Consider the following 20,542-nt stretch of genomic DNA (forward strand, 5'->3'; position numbering starts at 1 on the left):
GAGATCTTGTGGCTTTTAGGGCACTTTTTTTTAAATATAGCTTTGGGACTGGTTTGAGCTTAGTGAGTTAAACTGGGTAGACAAAACCTCAGCAGAAACCCATCAGGCTGGATAACACCTATATATTTCTTTACTACTCACAAGGGGCTAAACACAGAGGAGACAGTTGATTGCATCGACCCCAGTGCTTAATTTATCGACTCCGAAAGGATGAAAGGCAAAGCCGACCTCGGCGGAATTTGAACTCGGAACGTAACGACAGACGAAATACGGCTACGCATTTCGCCCGGCGTGCTAACGTTTCTGCCAGCTCGCCGCCTTCCTTATAACACCTATAATTTAAATTGAAGGTCCAGCATTGTGTCCTACTGATATGACTTGAGAATTAAGATAAGGGTACCACACATGTCTGTTGAAGTAAGAGGGCGAGTAGTAATTCCACAAATAGGTAAGCTCAGGTGATCAAACATCTCAATGTTTGTCAATGATAGATGAAAGCAACGCTGAATTTACCATCACAAGTCAGATAGTAAACATTTACATAATGAATGTATTTATAATGGCTACTAATGTCTCTGAAATACTCTGCAAACCAACATCACATATATTTTAATAAGTTGGTTATTATAAAGCTTCTGACATTAAAAAAATGAAAACCACTTAGGAGTTGTTGATACTGTATTTCTGTTAAAACATGCTTTTGTTTTAAATTAATTTTGAAAATAAAGAATTTAGTAAAAACAATTTTGTTATCATTATAACTTTGGGGTTTGCAACAAGAATTAACATTAAAAATTTTGAAGGAAGTTTTTAATTTAGATTTACTTTAAAAATATTGAATTTGTGTTACAGAACCAGTTCAGAATATCAGATTTTACTTGATTCAACATTGCTAATTAAAAGATATTTCTCTTGCATGTATTTTCATTTAAACACCCAGGGATTTTTTTTTTATAACTCTTTACTCTTTTACTTGTTTCAGTCATTTGACTGCGGCCATGCTGGAGCACCGCCTTTAATCGAGCAACTCGACCCAGGGACTTATTCTTTTGTAAGTCTCTTTTGCCGAACCGCTAAGTAATGGGGACATAAACACACCAGCATCGGTTGTCAAGCAATGCTAGGGGGACAAACACAGACACACACATGCATATATATATATATATATATATATTATATATATATATATATATATATATATATATATATACGACGGGCTTCTTTCAGTTTCCGCCTACTAAATCCACTCACAAGGTTTTGGTCGGCCCGAGGCTATAGTAGAAGACACTTGCCCAAGGTGCCACGCAGTGGGACTGAACCCGGAACCGTGTGGTTGGTAAACAAGCTACTTACCACACAGCCACTGCTGCACCTTTTTGTCATGATACTCCCATTCAAATATATGTCTTCTAAGGCAGCGAGGTGGCAGAAATGTTAGCACACCGGGCAAAATGTTTAGCAGTATTTCGTCTGTCTTTACGTTCTGAGTTCAAATTCCGCAAAGGTCGACTCTGCCTTTCATCCTTTCGGGGTCGATACATTAAGTACCAGTTGTGTACTGGAGTCAATCTAATCAACTGGTCCCCCTCCCCGAAAATTTTGGACCTTGTGCTTAAACTATAAAAAAAAAAAAACCCAGCTTTCTTTAATTTTGAAAATGAAAAATTTAGTAAAATAAGGTATTTGTTTTGCAAGATTCTCGATGTGAAATTGTGTTTAAGCAGATATTGTTATATATGGAGGTGGTTGTATTTTGTCAATTAAATACATGCACTATATATGTGTGTGTGTGTGTGTATATATATATATATATATATATAATACTGAAGAGAAGACCAAATATATAGGTTATGTTTAATGGGCAAAATATGACCATCCCCAAATATAAAGGGTAAAGACCTCCTTCGGTAATGAATGACCATAAGATTGCACCTAGGAAGTTCCCCTCCGAGGCACAAGTCTGGGTATGGTTGTTTATGGAAGACCAGCAATCGCCCATGCATATCAGCCTTTCCTCTCCATGCCACTGATGTTATCCAAGGGAAAGGCAAAGTGACGTTGCAACTCATTTCTACAGCTGAGTGAACTGGAGCAACCTGAAATAGTGTCTTGCTCAAGAACACAACACACAGCCCGGTGTGGGAATTGAACTCACTACCTCGTGATTGTGAGCCCGATCCTCTAACCACTGAGCCATGCACCCCGAATATAACAATCATCATCATCGTTTAACGTCCGTTTTTCGCGCTAGCACGGGTTGGACGGTTAGACAGGGGTCTGGGAAGCTAGAAGGCTGCACCAGGCTCCAGTCTGATCTGGCAGAGTTTCTACAGCTGGATGCCCTTCCTAACACCAACCACTCAGTGAGTGTAGTGGGTGCTTTTTACGTGCCACCTGCACAGGTGCCAGGGGAGTCTGGCATCGTCCACGATCGGTTGGTACTTTTAACGCGCCACCGGCACGGAAGCCAGCCAAGGCAAAAATAACTGTCACTATAAAGCTTGTGTTTGCAAAACTTTTCATGGAAAGTTTAATTCAAATAACTTTAAAACAATAAGCTTTGTATCATAAAAGCAGAGATAAGACAGGCAGGTTGGTAGCAAAAGGACTTACCTACCAGACCTTAATACATATGCTTTTGGTATATAAGCTTTATGTCTGAAGTATTCTACTAGAGTCACATTGTTTGATATATAGAGGGTGGCCCAAAAAATATGTTTACAGTTATCATATAGGCACTTTAAATTTCTTTTAAAACATTTTATTACATTTAAATTTCTATCTTACAAAGTGAAAGGGGAGCTTGATAAAATTAACTAAATTAGCATAGAATAATGGTTTCATATTTTTTATAATTAAGATCTAAATGTTAATGTATGAATGCGAAAAAGGCACTTGAACAACTGTAAACCTACTTTTGGGCCACCCTGTACATAATCAGTGTCCCTCTACTCCTGTATGTAGAGAGAGAGAGAGAGACACACACATATGAAATTTGTTGAGGGAGATTTTTAACACCCAGATGCTCTTCCAGTTGCCAACCCTAAGCAAAATAATATTTCTCCTCAGATTTGCACATAAAGAGTATAGTCTGTATGACAGTGGTATTTATTAATTAGAAGGCGGCGAGCTGGCAGAATCGTTAGCATGCCAGGTGAAATGCTTAGTAGTATTTCGTATGAAGCTACGTTCTGAGTTCAAATTTTGCCGAGATCGACTTTGCCTTTCATCCTTTCGGGGTCAATATAATCGACTTAATCCATTTGTCTGTCCTTGTTTGTCCTCTCTGTGTTTAGCCCCTTGAGAGTAGTAAAGAAATAGGTATTTCATCCGTCAAGCCCCTTGTGGGTAGTAAAGAAATAGGTATTTATTAATTATTAGCCATTGTGTTGCTAAGGTAAGAGGATATATGAGAAGGATTCTTTCAGTTTCTGCCAGCTGAATTCACACACAGGCTTTGTTCAGCTTGGAGCTATAGTAGAAGACACTTGCCTAACATGCAGTGCAGAAAGGTTGAACCTGAAACTATGTAGCTGCAAAACAATCTTCTGAACCACACAGCCACACACAATGGGGGTGCTGAAAAGTTCTTGGCTTTGGGTAAAAGAAAATACAAGGGAAACAGTTAATTATGATTCTATTGAACAACCCGTGCTAGCGTGGAAAACGGACGTTAAACGATGATGATGATGATGATATTCCCCTCTCTGATTCACACACTTATTGCAGCAGTCATTCATTATTCTAAGCCCCATAAAAGAATTTGGAAGTTTGGGCCTCCAACCAGGCCTATCACAATACCCTTAAAGTCAGGAACTTTTCAGCACTTCTTCATATATACAGACACACAGAGGGTAACACAAAATTCACGGAGGTGTTTAAATTTTTTGAACAATTTCTTAATTTTTAGTTTAAATACAATTTTATTCAATTCCATACTTTTTTGTAACTTTTGGTCCAATCTGCATATATATATATATATATATATATATATATATATATTTATTTATTTTTATGTGCCCTTCTCGAGCCTAGCCATATCATGGGCCCAGTTTCCTGGTTTCTGTGGCGTATGTGTTCCCCCCAGCTGGACGGGACGCCAGTCCAGAGTTACACAAGAAACAGAAAGAGAGAGTGAGAGAAAGTTGGGGCGAAAGAGTACAACAGGGGTCGCCACCACCCCCTGCCGGAGCCTTGTGGAGCTTTAGGTGTTTTCGCTCAATAAACACACACAATGCTCAGTCTGGGAATCGAAACTGCAAGTCTGCTGCCCTAACCACTGGGCCATTGCGTCTCCATATATATATATATATATATATACATATATATATATATATAATAATAATTGGCCCTTTTTGTCTATGCAGACAGTCAATTTAGCTTAGAGGTCACTCAATCGAACATATTTACATGATCAACATCTACTGTTGAGAAATTGAGGTTTTAGGATCACTGAAACAGTAGAATTGAAATTATTACCGGACCTAGCTTTGTACCCTCGGTCACAACATTTAGAAGAAGAATGAAAAAGGAAGAGAAAAAGTTCTATAAAACTTGAAGCACAGAGAGAGAGAGAGAGAGATAGAGAGTGGGGTGAGGGGACATAAGAAGAATAAAGTTTCATAACAGAATTACACTGATTATTATAGTGTTGAGGAGGATTAGTGAGAAAGGATTAATTCTTTTATTACTGGGAAGGTGGTATCATTTGGAGGCTACAGCAATGCCAGGAAGCACATTGTGGCCAGTGGTGTATAACCAATTTGGTCTGGTGGATACTGTCTATTGAAGTACACTATTATAGGCACAGGTGGTAAGTAGCTTGCTTACCAACCACATGGTTCTGGGTTCATTCCCACTGAGTGGCACCATGGGCAAGTGTCTTCTACTATAGCCTACTGTGGCCGACCAAAGCCTTGTGAGTGGATTTGGTAGATGGAAACTGAAAGAAGCCTGTTGTATATATGTATGTGTGTATATGTTTTTGTATTTCTGTTTGTCCCCCCAGCATCGCTTGGTGGTGTGTTTACATCCTCGTAACTTAGTGGTTTGGCAAAAGTGACCGATAGAATAAGTATTTGGCTTACAAAGAATAAGACCTGGGGTCGATTTGTTTGACTAAAGGCAATGCTCCAGTATGGCCACAGTCAAATGACTGAAACAAGTAGAAGAGAGTAAAAGAGTATTATTTTTTCTTTCACTTAATTCAACCCTTTTAGCATTCAGGTTTTTTGTATCAAATGTAATGCTTATTTATTCATATTGTTTTGAATTAATCATGCATTATCTTGTAGCTTTGAGATTTTGACAATGTGGTCGTTTATTTTTTTTAGAATGACATTGTAGAGTAGGTGTGATAGGCCAGATCAGGTTAGTTTGAACATAAAACAGGCAGAAGTGTTTGACCGGATGTGGCTGGTTTGAATGCTAAAGGGTTGAAAGATGCTGATGAATAGCATTAAAATAATTTTCTTGTTACTAAGCTGATGTTTCAGACAGAATTATATTTGGAAGTTTAATTGCAAGTTCCAATTTAAATTACTTTATAACAAGTAGAATCAAGGGACGGTCTCAGGTGAGTGGGTATTAAAAGGGTTAATGAGTGTACACTGACATCTACATCAATGATATCAATTAGAGTGCCTGATTATGTAGCTAGGGTATTTAACTCACAAATGTAATGCCATGAGATCAATTCCCAGGGGCATATACATACATACAGATATACATACATATAGATATAAATATATATGATATTTGATTTAGATGTATTTCTCCATTTTCTTATCTTGTATATATATATATATATATGTATATATATCATCATCAGCCTTCCATGCTGGCATGGGTGATCATATATATATATATAATCAAGGTACTCCGAATGAATAAGGTGAGATAATCTGATGGTAGAAAGAATTCCACAGATTAGGTACTCCAAAGCCAGTGAGAAGAATAGGGATCCGTATGTATATGTATGTATGTATGTATATATATATATATATATATATATATATATATAGTGTGTGTGTGTGTGTGTGTGTGCATGCATGAAAATGCTGGTTTGACAACGTCAAGGACTGGACATGTCACAGCACAGAGATCCTGTTATGCATGCCAGAGAACAAACACCAGTGGCAATAGCTGACTATGAAAGAGCCTAGAGGGGCTCCCCAACAACTGTAAAGAAGAAAATGGAGAAGATGGATCATCATCTAGATTCCTTAACTGATGTAGACAGTCGTTGGGGAACCCCTCTAGGCTTAAAACTTAATGCAATAAAAAGTATCCCTTGATAATCCAGTCTAGTTAAGCAACTAAATCAGTGGTTCTCAACCATCATTTTTTTTATATCTAGGGACCCATCCAATCCCTATTATACTTGTAGCCATTGATGTTAGAAAAAAAAATCTCATATTTTTAGAATTAAATATCATTCGAAATTTCATTAAAAAAAAATTAAGTTATTTGGTAAATTAAAGGAGTATAATCAATTTATTTCATAAATTTTAATTAAAAAAAAAATTTATATGAAGTCCCAAAGGGTCAGATGGACCCTAATTGAGAACATTGATCTAAATGTACTTGGAACACCTATTTTCAGGATTCCAAACAGCCATCATGGTGAAACGCACACAGAAACTGTAATATAAACTTGTGTTCATCCTTATTTTTCATTCACACACACACAAAGAGTAAGCACGTAAATGCAAAACTAGTTGGAGAAAATAGTACTTGAATACAGAGGGTAGAGTAATATACTTTTTGTTAAAGCTGCAAAAAACTGTTACTCAGAGTTTCATGTTCCCATTTGTCGGGCAGTTGTGATTCAAGACTCACAACTTGATCTCAACTGTCTGACAAACAGGGACGTGCAACTCTGAGTAACAGTTTTTTTGTGAGGCTTTTTGCAGCTTTAACAAAAATAGTATGTATGTATATCTGTAGGTTTGGTGATGCAAACAGGAAAAATAGAACTCAAAACATAACTCTTTTACTCTTTACTCTTTTACTTGTTTCAGTCATTTGACTGCGGCCATGCTGGAGCACCGCCTTTAATCGAGCAAATCGACACCGGGACTTATTCTTTTGTAAACCCAGTACTTATTCTATCGGTCTCTTTTGCCGAACCGCTAAGTAACGGGGACATAAACACACCAGCATCGGTTGTCAAGCAATGCTAGGGGGACAAACACAGACACACAAACACACACACGCATATATATATACATATATACGACGGGCTTCTTTCAGTTTCCGTCTACCAAATCCACTCACAAGGCTTTGGTCGGCCCGAGGTTATAGTAGAAGACACTTTCCCAAGGTGCCACGCATTGGGACTGAACCCGTAACCATGTGGTTGGTAAACAAGCTACTTACCATTCTCAATGCATGGAAATCTCAGACCTTGAATCTATCTATATATTTATCTTTAAATTACATACATATAAGGGGGATGACCACTAAGTGGACATCCATTATGCTAGATGTAGACCCCTTATTCCCATACACAGACATGCTTCACATTAAAGAAGGTGGAGAGCTGGCAGAATCATTACTGAGGAAACTGCTCAGCAGCATTTCTTCTCTGAATTTATGTTCTGAGTTCAAATCCTGCCCACGATCGGCTTTGCTATTTGTCCATTGGGGGGGGGGGGGGGGGCAATAAAATAAGCACCAGTTAAACATTGGGGAGGGGTCAATGTAATTTACTTATCCTTTGCCCCAAAATTGCTGGCCTTGTGCCAAAATTCTCAAATTTCAATCCTACCAAGAAAGCAGATAGTGAAAGAAATAAAAAACAAAAACACAGAATATAGTGGGATTCCATCCCAGTTACAATGACAAGTGTTCAAACTGATCTGATCGACAGAATAGCCTGCTTGTAAAATTAACATACAAGGCACCTTGGCAAGTGCCTTCTGCTATAGCCTCGGTCCGACCAAAGCCTTGTGAGTGGATTTTGGTAGACAGAAACTGAAAGAAGCCCATCGTATATATGTATATATATGTCTGTGTTTGTACTCCCAACATCGCTTGACATCGCTTGGCGGTGTGTTTACATCCCCATAATCTAGCAGTTCGGCAAAAAGGGACCGACAGAATAAGCACTAGGCTTACAAAGAATAAATCCTGGGGTCGATTTGCTCAACTAAAAGTGGTGCCCCAGTATGACTGCAGTCAAATGACAAACAAGTAAAAGAGTAAAAGAATAAGGCGCAGGAGTGGCTGTGTGGTAAGAAGCTTGCTTCCCAACCACATGGTTCTGGGTTCAGTCCCACTGCGTGACACCTTAGGCAAGTGTCTTCTACTATAGCCTCAGGCCGACCAAAGCCTTGTGAGTGGATTTGGTAGATGGAAACTGAAAGAAGCCCATTGTGTGTATATACATATATATACACACACACACATATTTGTGCATCTGTGTTTGTCCCTCCCACCATCACTTAACTGATGTTGGTGTGTTTACATCCTCATAACTTAGCAGTTCAGCAAAACTGACTGATAGAATAAGTACTAGGCTTACAAAGTCCTGAGGTCGATTTCTTCGAATTAAAGCAGAGTAAATAAAACAGAGGACAGCTGATGAAGGGAATGTTCTTTACGTTGCATGTCTTGTTTCTGTGTTTGTTTGTTTTTGTTGTTCGAAAAAAAGTTTGTTTTTCTATGTTCTCGTTTCTCATTCTGTCTCTGTTTTTTTGATGTCCTGTACCCATATATGCATGTACATATATATGTAGGTATGTACATATATGTATGTATATATGCATATATTTATATTATTATTATATATATGTACATTCATTATAGCATGATGCATTTACATGTAGTTATAGCCCTTAATATAATGAATGTATTTATATTTAAAGGGAATAATTATATATTTTATTTAAATTTTCCCCTTAACTAATTTTTCACACTGGCTACTTGATAAATTCTTATGTAGATTTTATCCTTATATTATATATATATATATATATATATATATATATATATAAAATCATTTAAAGAGAAGAGAAAATGGAGATTAGGAAGTTAATAATTGTTTATTATTTAACAGCAAATTGGTCATCTTCACTTACAGCCGTTTCAATTATTACTCTTCTTCTTTAAAATGAATACAAACTATGTTTTTATATATATTTATTATTTTAAGGAAATTCATTCCCCCAAAATACTAGGTATTGAACCAGTATTTCCTCAAATGAAACAATCCCTTCATGAGGCTTACACATCCTCTAATTAAATTTATATACATACAGACACACACATGTATATATTTATGTCTGTGTCTATTTGCTCCCTGTGACCTAGCAATTCGGCAAGAGACAGAAAAAATACCAGGCTCACAAAGAATAAGTCGATTTCTTCGACTAAAAAGCATTGCTCCAGCATGGTTGTAGTCATATAACTGAAACAGGTAAAAGAATATACACACACACACACATATTATTGTTCTACTAGCATTATATACAAACAATGTAGTAAGCTGACGATGAGCTTACCTAAGTAACGTATATCTATATTCGATTCTAACTTATTCTTTTCTGTGTCTAACACTTAGCAGAGGATTTTGCTGTGTAAAACCCAGTCTTAAGGACTCAACGGAAAATATCAAATATCTTTTTAATCATCCTTCAATAAAGAGAGGTACTCTTCTACAAAACATTACATATTTTCCACTTCTCACTCGCTCCAACACATATTCCATCCCAACACTTTTACAGAACAAGATCGGAAGATTTTAAAGAATGCTTGTATGTGTATGTATAACTGTACATACATCAATATTATCATTAAATGTTCGTTTCCCGTGCTGGCATGGGTCGGACGGTTCGACGGGAGTTGGTGAACACCAAACTGTAATATGTGTCATAGAATTAGAAATACAAGGTCCTTTGTACAGTATTATATATTTGAAAGAAATAAATAGCGACTTTTATGATAATTTTTCTACTTTAATAATTAGATTTTTTTCAAATAAATTACCAAGTTTACAAATCGTAAATAGCTAATAATTTATAAACATTTAATTACTAAGGTGAAAAATTATAAAAAAAACTAATTGTTATTCATTTATTCAACATATTTATCTGTTTGGTTGGTGCCTCTTCTATATCAGTATATATTGGTCTAATATCGTAGAACAAAGCCATGGGAAAATACGGTCGAAATATATTTTATCACCAAAGTTTTTTTTTTTGTTTATTAAACAGTATATTGAACGGTTATGGTAATTCTATAAGAAAATCGTTTTTTGCGATAGAATAGGGTTTATAAAAGCAGAAGAAACACATCAATCCTGGGATTATTTTACTTAGGATCCAAATAAAATATTCATGCAGTGTCTACATGCCAGAAATAGCAGCCAAATCCCTTCCCTTAAATACCATTCGACTGCTACCAAAAAAAAGTAACACAAAAAAATAAAAAGGAAAATAAATAAATGGGCACATTAGATAAGAGGCAAGTCCTATTTTACGTCCCCTAAAACAGATAGCCATGCATGGAATGCCTTTGGTTAAAAAAACATCTAATGGATCCCGACCGAGCTTGGCCTGAGGCTGAACAACAGCAAGATTTTATAAAGAATGCAAGCTTTTTTTTTTTTGTTTAAAGAAAAAAAAAACACACACTCATTTATTAATTACTAAATTACAAATCCCCAATACAACTCAGGCACGCACCCAAGCATGCACACACACACACACCTGGCCAAAAACAATTATCATTATTTTTTTTTTTTTGAAGGTTTTTTTTACAAGATAAACTTTTGAGTAGCAGTGCAATGGCAAGCTCACCAGGTTTTCTTTCTTTTTTCTTTTACCTGGTGACATCTTGACACAGAATAGTAATATAGTTCCAGTTACCAGTTATACCATGGCTAGGGAAGGAGGGAGAAAATATTTTTCGTAAATAATACATTTAACAATTTCAGCAAAGTAGCATATATAGATTTGTGTGTGTATATATGGATATATAAATATATATATATATATATATATAATGATTGTGCATACATGGGCATGTGCTACAGTAAGAGAGAAGGAAAGAGTATTTGCTATCGTAGCTGTTGGATAGCTTGGTGACAGCAGTGTGCACGTAAAAACCATATGCAATTAACTAGATGTACACAGAGCAGAAAAGGAAATATTATATATGCACACACACACATGCACGGAGAGGGAATATTATACACGCATACACAAGAGGGAATATCATACACACACACACGTGTATGTGTGTATAATATTCCCTTTTATACTATAATATATATATATATATACATACACACACACGTTTATTTCTATGTTGTTACAATAAAAGCTATACACACACGCACAAAAGGGAATGTTATATATTTCATATATACACACTCATATATATATATATATATATACATATGTGTGTATATATATATGTGTGTGTGTGTGTGTATGTATATATATATATATATATGTGTGTGTGTGTGTGTAGATATATACTCATATGTGTCTGTGTATATATATATACTTATACATACAAATATATATGCGTATATATATATATATATATATATATATATATATATATATATATAATATATATATATATCTATATATATATACTCATACACATAAATATATATGCGTATATATATATATATATACAACTATTAGTGGTTTGGAGTTTAACTGCTCTTTCTAGTGAGTCAGATCTCCTATTATGGTCATCTCTTGTGTTTATATGCGTATATATATATATACTCATACATATAAATATACATATGTATATACACACATAGGCATTAGGATTAAGGGGAAATATATATATATATATATATATATATACAACACACATATAATGTATGTATGCATGTATATTCACATACACACACAAGGATTAAGAAGGAATAGATAAAATATCTTATCCAAACACACACACACACACATAAAGAGGGAGTAATTTAGAAATGGAAGCTTGAATGAACCAAACTGTCACGGGCAGGAAAATCAATAATATAGTGAGTGCGTATTGAGGCTAATCTAGATATAGATGTATGGTGTAGGAAAACAAAAATTTTGAAAAGGGGACGAGATGAGATGATGTGAGACAGAGAATGGACGTAGAAGCCACGATTGACAACAGCAGCCACTACTAACGAACCCGCAAAAAGCACACTAATAGATCCAAGACACACACACACACAGTGTAGGTTATAATATCATTAATGAATTTTTTTTAAATAAGAGACGTTATGTGCAATAAAACTGGTTTCATTTCTATTCAATCAGCCACAAGACCCCATGAAGAAGGAGAAATAAACTAAAGTGTGGAATTTAAAAAGAAAAACTGCAACCTAAAACTATATTTTCCCCCCCCTCTTCACGAATTCAAAATTTCACAGCACACACAATATATAATATATATAATATGATATGATATATATATATATAATATGATATGATATGATATATATATATATATATATAATATGATATATATGTATATATATATATATTATCAATAATAACAAAGGGTAAAATTAATTAATTAACCGGTAATCAATAATTTCACCAAGTAGAATTCGGCATGAAAAAGGACCATTTCTCGGTAAACTTAAGTAATATTTTATAATTAGGGTTCAGCAAAGATTTGCTTTACCACATACAGAAGTTTAGAAATAGCAGCCAAAGAACCTTAGCTAGTCGCTTCTTAAAGTAGAGGAAATAGCTAAGGTTCTTTGGCTGCTATTTCTAAACTTCGGTATGTGGTAAAGCAAATCTTTGCTGAACCCTAATTATAATATATATATATATATATATATATATATATATATATATATAATATATATATATATATATATATGCGTGTGTGTATGTATTTATTCAAAGCATATATATTACACACAGATTCCTTGAGGAGTTGGGTCAAAACGAGGTGAATAAGTTTATTTGTTGAGGTATTTATAACTGAATGACTCGCATTACACATTGCTAATTTCTAAACATATTCTAAGAGGAAAATAATTTTAGAAAAATAACTCGTTTTCAAGATTAAGAATAGAAAATAAAGAAGGAAAAATATATATATATATATGTGAAAAGACAAGGCTTTATTCTAAGGACAAAAGGGGAAACAGGAATAGAAAGAGAAAAGCCTTAAAACATCTATTAATGCCCAGATCAATTCTATTTAGCATTCACATTTTTAGCCCAAAACACGAAAAAGAGAGAGAGAGAGGGGGGAAGAGAGATGACGGTGACGGCGGAGAAAAAAAGAGGGGGGGTATAAGATTTTCTCATTTGATAGTTTTGTTTGGCAAAGTTGAACTTCCTAGAAAGAAGAGAGAGGCTATGAAAGAAGTAGTTACGCATACAAGAAAGAAAACTTCCTCAATAAACAGTCAAGCAGTCAGTAAGTAGAGAGAGAGAGCTAGCCGGCTGTTAGTACAAACAGTACCTACTAAAAATATCGCACAGTAGTAGAATTACTAAAGTGTGTCCCAAAGCCAGCAGCTTGTACACACACACACACACACACACGCATATACTGTTAGGGTGGCAGTGACGGTGGGGAAAGAGAGTATCTTTTACACCGAATTCCTTGTTAAGATGAGAGGTGAGGATGGGGGTGGAAAAAACCCTGGGGTGGTAGGTAGTAGAGAAAAATGAAATAGGGGAAAGACTCGATTCGGTTTGTTTTTTTTCTTCTTTCCATTTTTATTTTGGCTCTGAATGATGATCACAGAAAGAACTGGAGAACGAACAGTTATTACTTCTGTAGGAAGAAAATGTTTTATGACACTAATCAATATGTAGCTATACATAATCAATATTATATGAGAAAAACTGCTGCTGTTTGTGGAGAAAAGACAACAGAAGTTTAGACTTTAAAACTCTCGCATATGAAAGAGCAGTCTGTTCAGCTTGCAAACTCATAGGAAAAAAATAAAAAGTTACAAATGTTCACTAAAACACTGTAATAATGCACAACTGTTAACTCATTTAATAACATGAAAAAGATCTTGTTAACCTTTTCATTACCGTATTTCTGTGAAAATACAGTGCATTTGTTTTAATTCAATTCATTTTGAAAATTATAGAGAATTTAGTAAAATATAAACTATTGTCATTTATTAAGGTAGTGTTTGGAACATAACATGAAATTTTGATGGAAAGTTGTTTTTTTCTTCATTATTTATTTAGATCACTCCAAAACAAGGGCTTATATCACGGAACTATCTCAATTGTTAAAATTTCTTCCAACCTCTCAAACTATTTCAAATTTTCACTAGATTATTTTCAAAATAAGTGTATTGTTATATTTTGATAATGAACATCATGTTCATTTTTTATTTTTTATCTTGAAATTAATAAGAAAGAAATTACATCAAGTGTAGAAAATTTGAAAAATTATCCGGTGAAAATTTGAAATACTTCAAATGTGGTCAGAAGAAATTTAACAAGATTCAACAGAAAAAAAATTGGACAGATTTCGACTTGACAATAAAATGTCTTTGTTAAAGCATAATAATAAATGATTGCTTTGATTCTTTTTTTCTAATTAACAACAAGAAGGGAAAAAATCACACAAATCAATTATTGATATGCTTTAACCCAGGGGTCCCCAATAGCCAGGGCTGCAGACCAGTACCAGGCCATAGAGAATTTGGAACTAGGCCAAACAGAAAGAATAACATTTTAAAATTTTATTTCTGTTCCATGGCCCTGTTGCAGTATGGGGGAGGTTGTTCCGTTATACATGCATTATATATTATTGTTATTTGTTTCAGTCAATTTGACTGTGGCCATGCTGGAGCACCACCTTTAGCTGAAGAAATCTACCCCAGGCCTTATTCTTTGTAAGCCTGGTACTTGTTCTATCGGGTTCTTTTGCCGAACCGCTAAGTTATAGGGGTGTAAACACACCGACATCAGTTGTCAAGCTATGGTGGATGGACACACACACACACACATATATATACACGACGGGCATCCTTCAGTTTCCATAATCCATCACGCAGTGGGACTGAAACTGGAACCATGTGGTAGGGAAGCAAGCTTCTTACCACACAGCCATACCTATTCTTTTTACTTGTTTCAGCATGACCCTGGAGGGTTTAGTTGAACAAATCAACCCCGGTATTTATTCTATCGGTCTCCTCGGAGACGTAAATACACCAACACTCGTACACATATATTGATGTATATATACGATGGGCTTCTTCCAGTTTCCATCTACCAAATCCACCCCCAAGACTTAGGTTGACTCAAAGTTATAAGAGAAAACACTTGCCCAAAGTACTGTGTAGTGGGACTGAACCCAGAACCATATAGTTGTAAAGCTTAACTTCTTACCACACAACCACACTTCTGCCTATATATGTAATAATCAAATTACATATTATGTACTTTATTGTGTTTTGCTATGCATAATGCCCAGGGCCTGAAGAAAAACTGTCTTGTATGAAACTAGTTCATGGTGTTAAAAGAGAGTCGCAAACCACTACTTTACCCAGCCTGAGACTGTCCCTGGTTTTATGACTATTAGTTGTAAAGCGGTCTAAATTAAAAAATTCCCATCAAAAACTTTTGTTACTTCGAAAACCAGCCTAATAAGAGCAAAAGCTATTTCAATAAAGTCTTCATTATTTTCGAAAGTAATTGAAACAAAGCAGTGTATTTCACCTAAAATATACTCTTACTCTTTTACTTGTGTCAGTCATTTGACTGCGGCCATGCTGGAGCACCGCCTTTAATCGAGCAACTCGACCCCAGGACTTATTCTTTGTAAGCCCAGTACTTATTCTATCGGTCTCTTTTGCCGAACCGCTAAGTGACGGGGACATAAACACACCAGCATTGGTTGTCATTTCAAGCAATGCTAGGGGGACAAACACAAACATACACGCACACACATATATACATATATACGACGAGCTTCTTTCAGTTTCCGTCTACCAAATCCACTCACAAGGCTTTGGACGGCCCGAAGCTATAGCAGAATACACTTGCCCAAGGTGCCACGCAGTGGGACTGAACCCGGAACTATGTGGTTGGTAAACAAGCTACTTACCACACAGCCACTCCTGTGCCTATGGTAATGAAAGTGTTAAAATAATGTTACTAAGTCAGTAATTTTAGCTAAGATAAACTCGCAAGCTTCCTTGCTTCCATAACTAAGGTTTTTATAGGGTAAGGCATATACAAGTAACAAGAAAAAAAAATCCTGTCATCCTAACAAAGGGACCTTTATGCTATACCACTCCACCTGCGAGAATAAAGAGAAAAAAAAGTCAACTCTCCCCTTTTTTTAAATGACACATTGGATAATGTAGTCTTAAATTCTCGCTATGACTAAAAAAAAATCCCTTATTTAGGTTAGAACACTTTTTGACCATAGGATGACACCACTACCAAAGCTAAATAACAAAAAGAAGAAAAAAAAGAGAAAGCTTTAATTGGTGTTAATTAATTGGATTTATAATTTATAAGATTTAATTAGGAATATAAAATAACCGAGTTAAAACAATGAAGAGAGAATAATGACACTTTTAAAATTATTTTAGTAGTGACTTTTTCTCCTCCCTCACTCCCAGTTTGCTGCTGGTCTTGTCGAAGCCCTTACTGAAGGAGCTTCTATGTGGTAGTTCAACACGCTAGAAATAACAACCAAATCTCCCTTCAAACCACACTATATCTTCTAAGTGAATACTTGGCTTTCAGTAGGGAGAGGGAATCCTTTAATAATACACAGCATGTGTGTCCTTTGTGTCTGTGTTTGTCCCTATAACTTAGCGGTTCTGCAACAGAGTCCGATAGAATAAGTACCAAGCTTAAAAAGAGGAAAAAGTACTGGTTTGTTTACACCCCTATAGTGGTACGGCAAAATGCATTGAGAGAACAAGTATCGGATTTCAAAAATAGAACTGAAGACAATTTATTTCAGTGAATCATGTAAAAGATAACTAAGATTAATTGAAACAATTAACAAACATTTCGCATTTAGATTACTTGAGAAATGTAATTTTTTATTCACATCGTTTCTAATCAATCCTGCATCCTCTCGTAGCTTTGAAATTTCAATGATGTGATTTATATAATTTTGGAATTACATTCTAGGGTAGGCATGAGAGGCCAGTTCTAGCCAGCTTGAACATAAAACAGGTAGTAAATTAGGGTCAGATATGACCATTTTAATTCTAAAGGGTTTTAAACTCCTAAAGATTCACTTCAGTTAAAACTTTTTCCTTGAGTTTAGTAAAAACTGATTTTTGTACCCATGACGAGGTTAATCCTAAAGCTGCCGAATCTCCTTTTCATTAAGCCATTCATTATGCTGACAATAATTATTGAAGGTACATGGGTCAGTGGTTAGAGTGTCGGGCTCACAATCACGAGGCTCTGAGTTCAATTCCTGGACCTGGTTGTTTTCTTGAGCAAGACACTTTATTTCACATTGCACCAGTTCACTCAGCTGTAGAAATGAGTTGTGACGTCACAGGTGCCAAGCTGTAACTGCCTTTGCCTTTCCTTGGATAACATCAGTGGCGAGGAGAGAGGAGCCTGGTATGTACGGGCAACTGCTAGTCTTCATAAACAACCTTGCCCAGACTCGTGCCTCGGAGGGAAACTTTCTAGGTGCAATCCCATGGTCTTTCATGAATGAAAGGGGTCTTTACCCCTTTATGTTGACAACATAACATTGATTACATTTTTCACTGCATCTTCTATTTATTTCAGTCACTGGACTTTGCCCATGCTGGGGCACCACCATAAAGGGGTTTAACCCAAACAAATTAACCCCGGTATTCATTCATTTTTTTCCCCAAGTCCGTTACTTAATTCTATTGTTCTCTTTAACCAAACCATAATGTTAAGGGAATGTAAACAAACCAACTCCAGCTGTCAAGCAGTAGCAGAGAAGACAAAAACAGGTACAAAGACACACACACGTCTTTTATCTTTTACTTGTTCTAATCACTTGACTGCAGCCATGCTGGAGCACAACGCTGAAGAGTTTAGTTGAATAAAATTGTCCTCAGTATTAATTTTTGAGCTGGTACTTATTCTATCCCTGTTAAGTTAAAAGGACATAAACAAACCAACACCGGTTGTCGAGAGGGGGTGTTGGACAAACACAAGAAACACACATCATGATCATTTAACACCCAACTGGCATCAGTTCGACATCATCGATTGATTGAGAGGTCAATTGATATACCATAATCCTTGAGTATAGTCTGCCCTTGAGTATAATACGCAGGGGATTTTTAGGGGGCTGTACCTCTGAAAAACCTAAACCTTGTGTATAATACGCACCCCTTCTCCAACTTGAGTCAAGGAGGTCTATATAACGTACTTGGTTTGTAAAAATGTATACAGTAATGTCCTTTATTATAATTGTATATATAACATAATGCAAATGTGTAGCTTTTTTGTGCATTTTGTTTGCAGAAAATAAAGAAATAACAGTAATAACGTTTAATAAATGTAGCTTACTGCAAGTTATGGATGGTTCTTTTATGACTTCATTGCTTTCAGGCTTAGCTTAAGGTATTTTCGCGCCCGACATCACAAAATGCGTCTGAATGAACATTGCTGGACAGCAAATAGAGACTCGGACATTGCTTAGAAAATAATTTTCATTTTTAACCTCGTATATAGTATGCACTAGGGATTTTGACCTTTAAATTTTGGGGGAAAATGTAGATTATACTCGAGGATTTACGGTATGTATTTTCAGGATCCAACAGAATCGAGGTATTTTAATAATAAAGGCACAAATGTTTCGAGGATAGTACACCTGTGTATTAACAGTGCACAAATACACACACACATGATTGGCTTCCAGTGTCCACTCTACCAAATTCACTCATAAGGTATATTGTAGAAGAAGCGTCAGTGGTTGGCATTAGGAAGGGCATCCAGCTGTAGAAACTCTGCCAGGTCAAGATTGGATCCTGGTGCAGCCATCTGGTTCGCCAGCCCTCAGTCAAAATCGTCCAACCCATGCTAGCATGGAAAGCAGACGTTAAACGATGATGATGATGATGATGATGATGAAGCCCAAGGTTGCCATGCTGTGGGATCGAACCCGAAACCAGGCAGTTGCAAAACAAGCTTCTTAAACCACACAGCTATGCATACATACACCTATAACCTTCATACATCACCCCTCCACCTTACATCATTAAGGCTTTTAACAGAGAAACATATCACCTTAGTTTTTTATCTATAACTAACTTAACACCTCCCAGCTACAAACACCCCTCACCACCTTTGATTCTCAGTTGAATTTAAGTCCTGTAGTATAAGTATATAATATTCATACAGCAGCATCTTAACAGCTTTTTAAATAATATAACTAACTACAGGAACAATCACTCTTCACGTGGATATTTTCAGAGCTTCAATAACAACTCTTAATTTATCTTGGCTTCATTTTCTTTAATCACTTCCCATTAACATGGAGCTAATTTCTATGAATGGCCATTAAATTAGCTTTGTTTCATTCATTTATTCGTCCATTCATAGTCACTATTATTCACCTACATCTACTGCTCCGTTGCTCCTCCTTTCTCATTACTGCTATTAAGTGCTAGTATATGAACTTTGCAGGATAGAATCACATTACGGAAACAACACTCCGATTCATTTTTAACCAAACATGAGAAATATATATTTCTTTACTACCCACAAGGGGTACTACCCATAGAGGGGACAAACAAAGACAGACAAACAGATTAAGTCGATTACATCGACCCCAGTGCGTAACTGGTACTTAATTTATCGACCCCGAAAGGATGAAAGGCAAAGTCGACCTCGGCGGAATTTGAACTCAGAACGTAACGACAGACGAAATACGGCTACGCATTTCGCCCAGCGCGCTAACGATTCTGCCAGCTCGAGAAATATAGCTATGTTGGTAATATAAAAAAACCTCACCCCTTCACATGGGTAAATCTGTTTCTCATCATTTCTAAATGCATCTTCCCACCCTCAATCTGTTCTCATCTATTCTTGGTCTGACTTAACTTCCAGCTCTTTAGCAGTTAAACAGGCTATATCCTGCATGTTTAAACCGGCCAGATCCAACATCTCACACCTACCCTACAACGTCATTCTAAAAACAAACTGGCTGTGTGGTAAGTAGCTGGCTTACTAACCACATGGTTCCGAGTTCAGTCCTGCTGCGTGGCACCTTGGGCAAGTGTCTTCTACTATAGCCTCAGGCTGACCAAAGCCTTGTGAGTGGATTTGGTATATATGTACATATATATATATATATATATATATATATGTGTATGTATGTATGTATGTGTATGCATATGTTTGTGTGTCTGTGTTTGTACCCCCAACATCGCTTGACAACCAATGCTGGTGTGTTTACACCCCCCCGTAACTTAGCGGTTTGGCAAAAGAGACTGATAGAATAAGTACTAGGTTTACAAAGAATAAGTCCTGGGGTCAATTTTCTCGACTAAAGACGTTGCTCCAACATGGCCACAGTCAAATGACTGAAACAAGAAAAAGAGTAACCACATCATCAAAATCTG

General features: G+C 36.1%; 1 protein-coding gene across 14 annotated transcripts in view; it reads right to left on the reverse strand.

Moving 5' to 3' along the window:
* Nucleotides 1-20,542, reverse strand: part of LOC115213797 (B-cell CLL/lymphoma 9 protein) — a 765,484-nt gene that overhangs the window by 66,765 nt on the left and 678,177 nt on the right. For 11 of the 14 annotated variants that reach the window (XM_036504565.1, XM_036504560.1, XM_036504562.1 and 8 more), the window contains one exon: nucleotides 10,803-10,885. The exons of the other annotated variants lie outside the window; for them this stretch is intronic. In XM_036504565.1, coding sequence (XP_036360458.1) covers nucleotides 10,803-10,838 — 36 coding nt within the window. In that variant the 5' untranslated portion in view covers nucleotides 10,839-10,885. The remainder of the gene's footprint in view (nucleotides 1-10,802; nucleotides 10,886-20,542) is intronic. 14 annotated transcript variants of the gene reach the window in all.

The sequence above is a fragment of the Octopus sinensis genome, linkage group LG7, assembly GCF_006345805.1.
Source record: "Octopus sinensis linkage group LG7, ASM634580v1, whole genome shotgun sequence".
Lineage (NCBI taxonomy): Eukaryota > Metazoa > Mollusca > Cephalopoda > Octopoda > Octopodidae > Octopus > Octopus sinensis.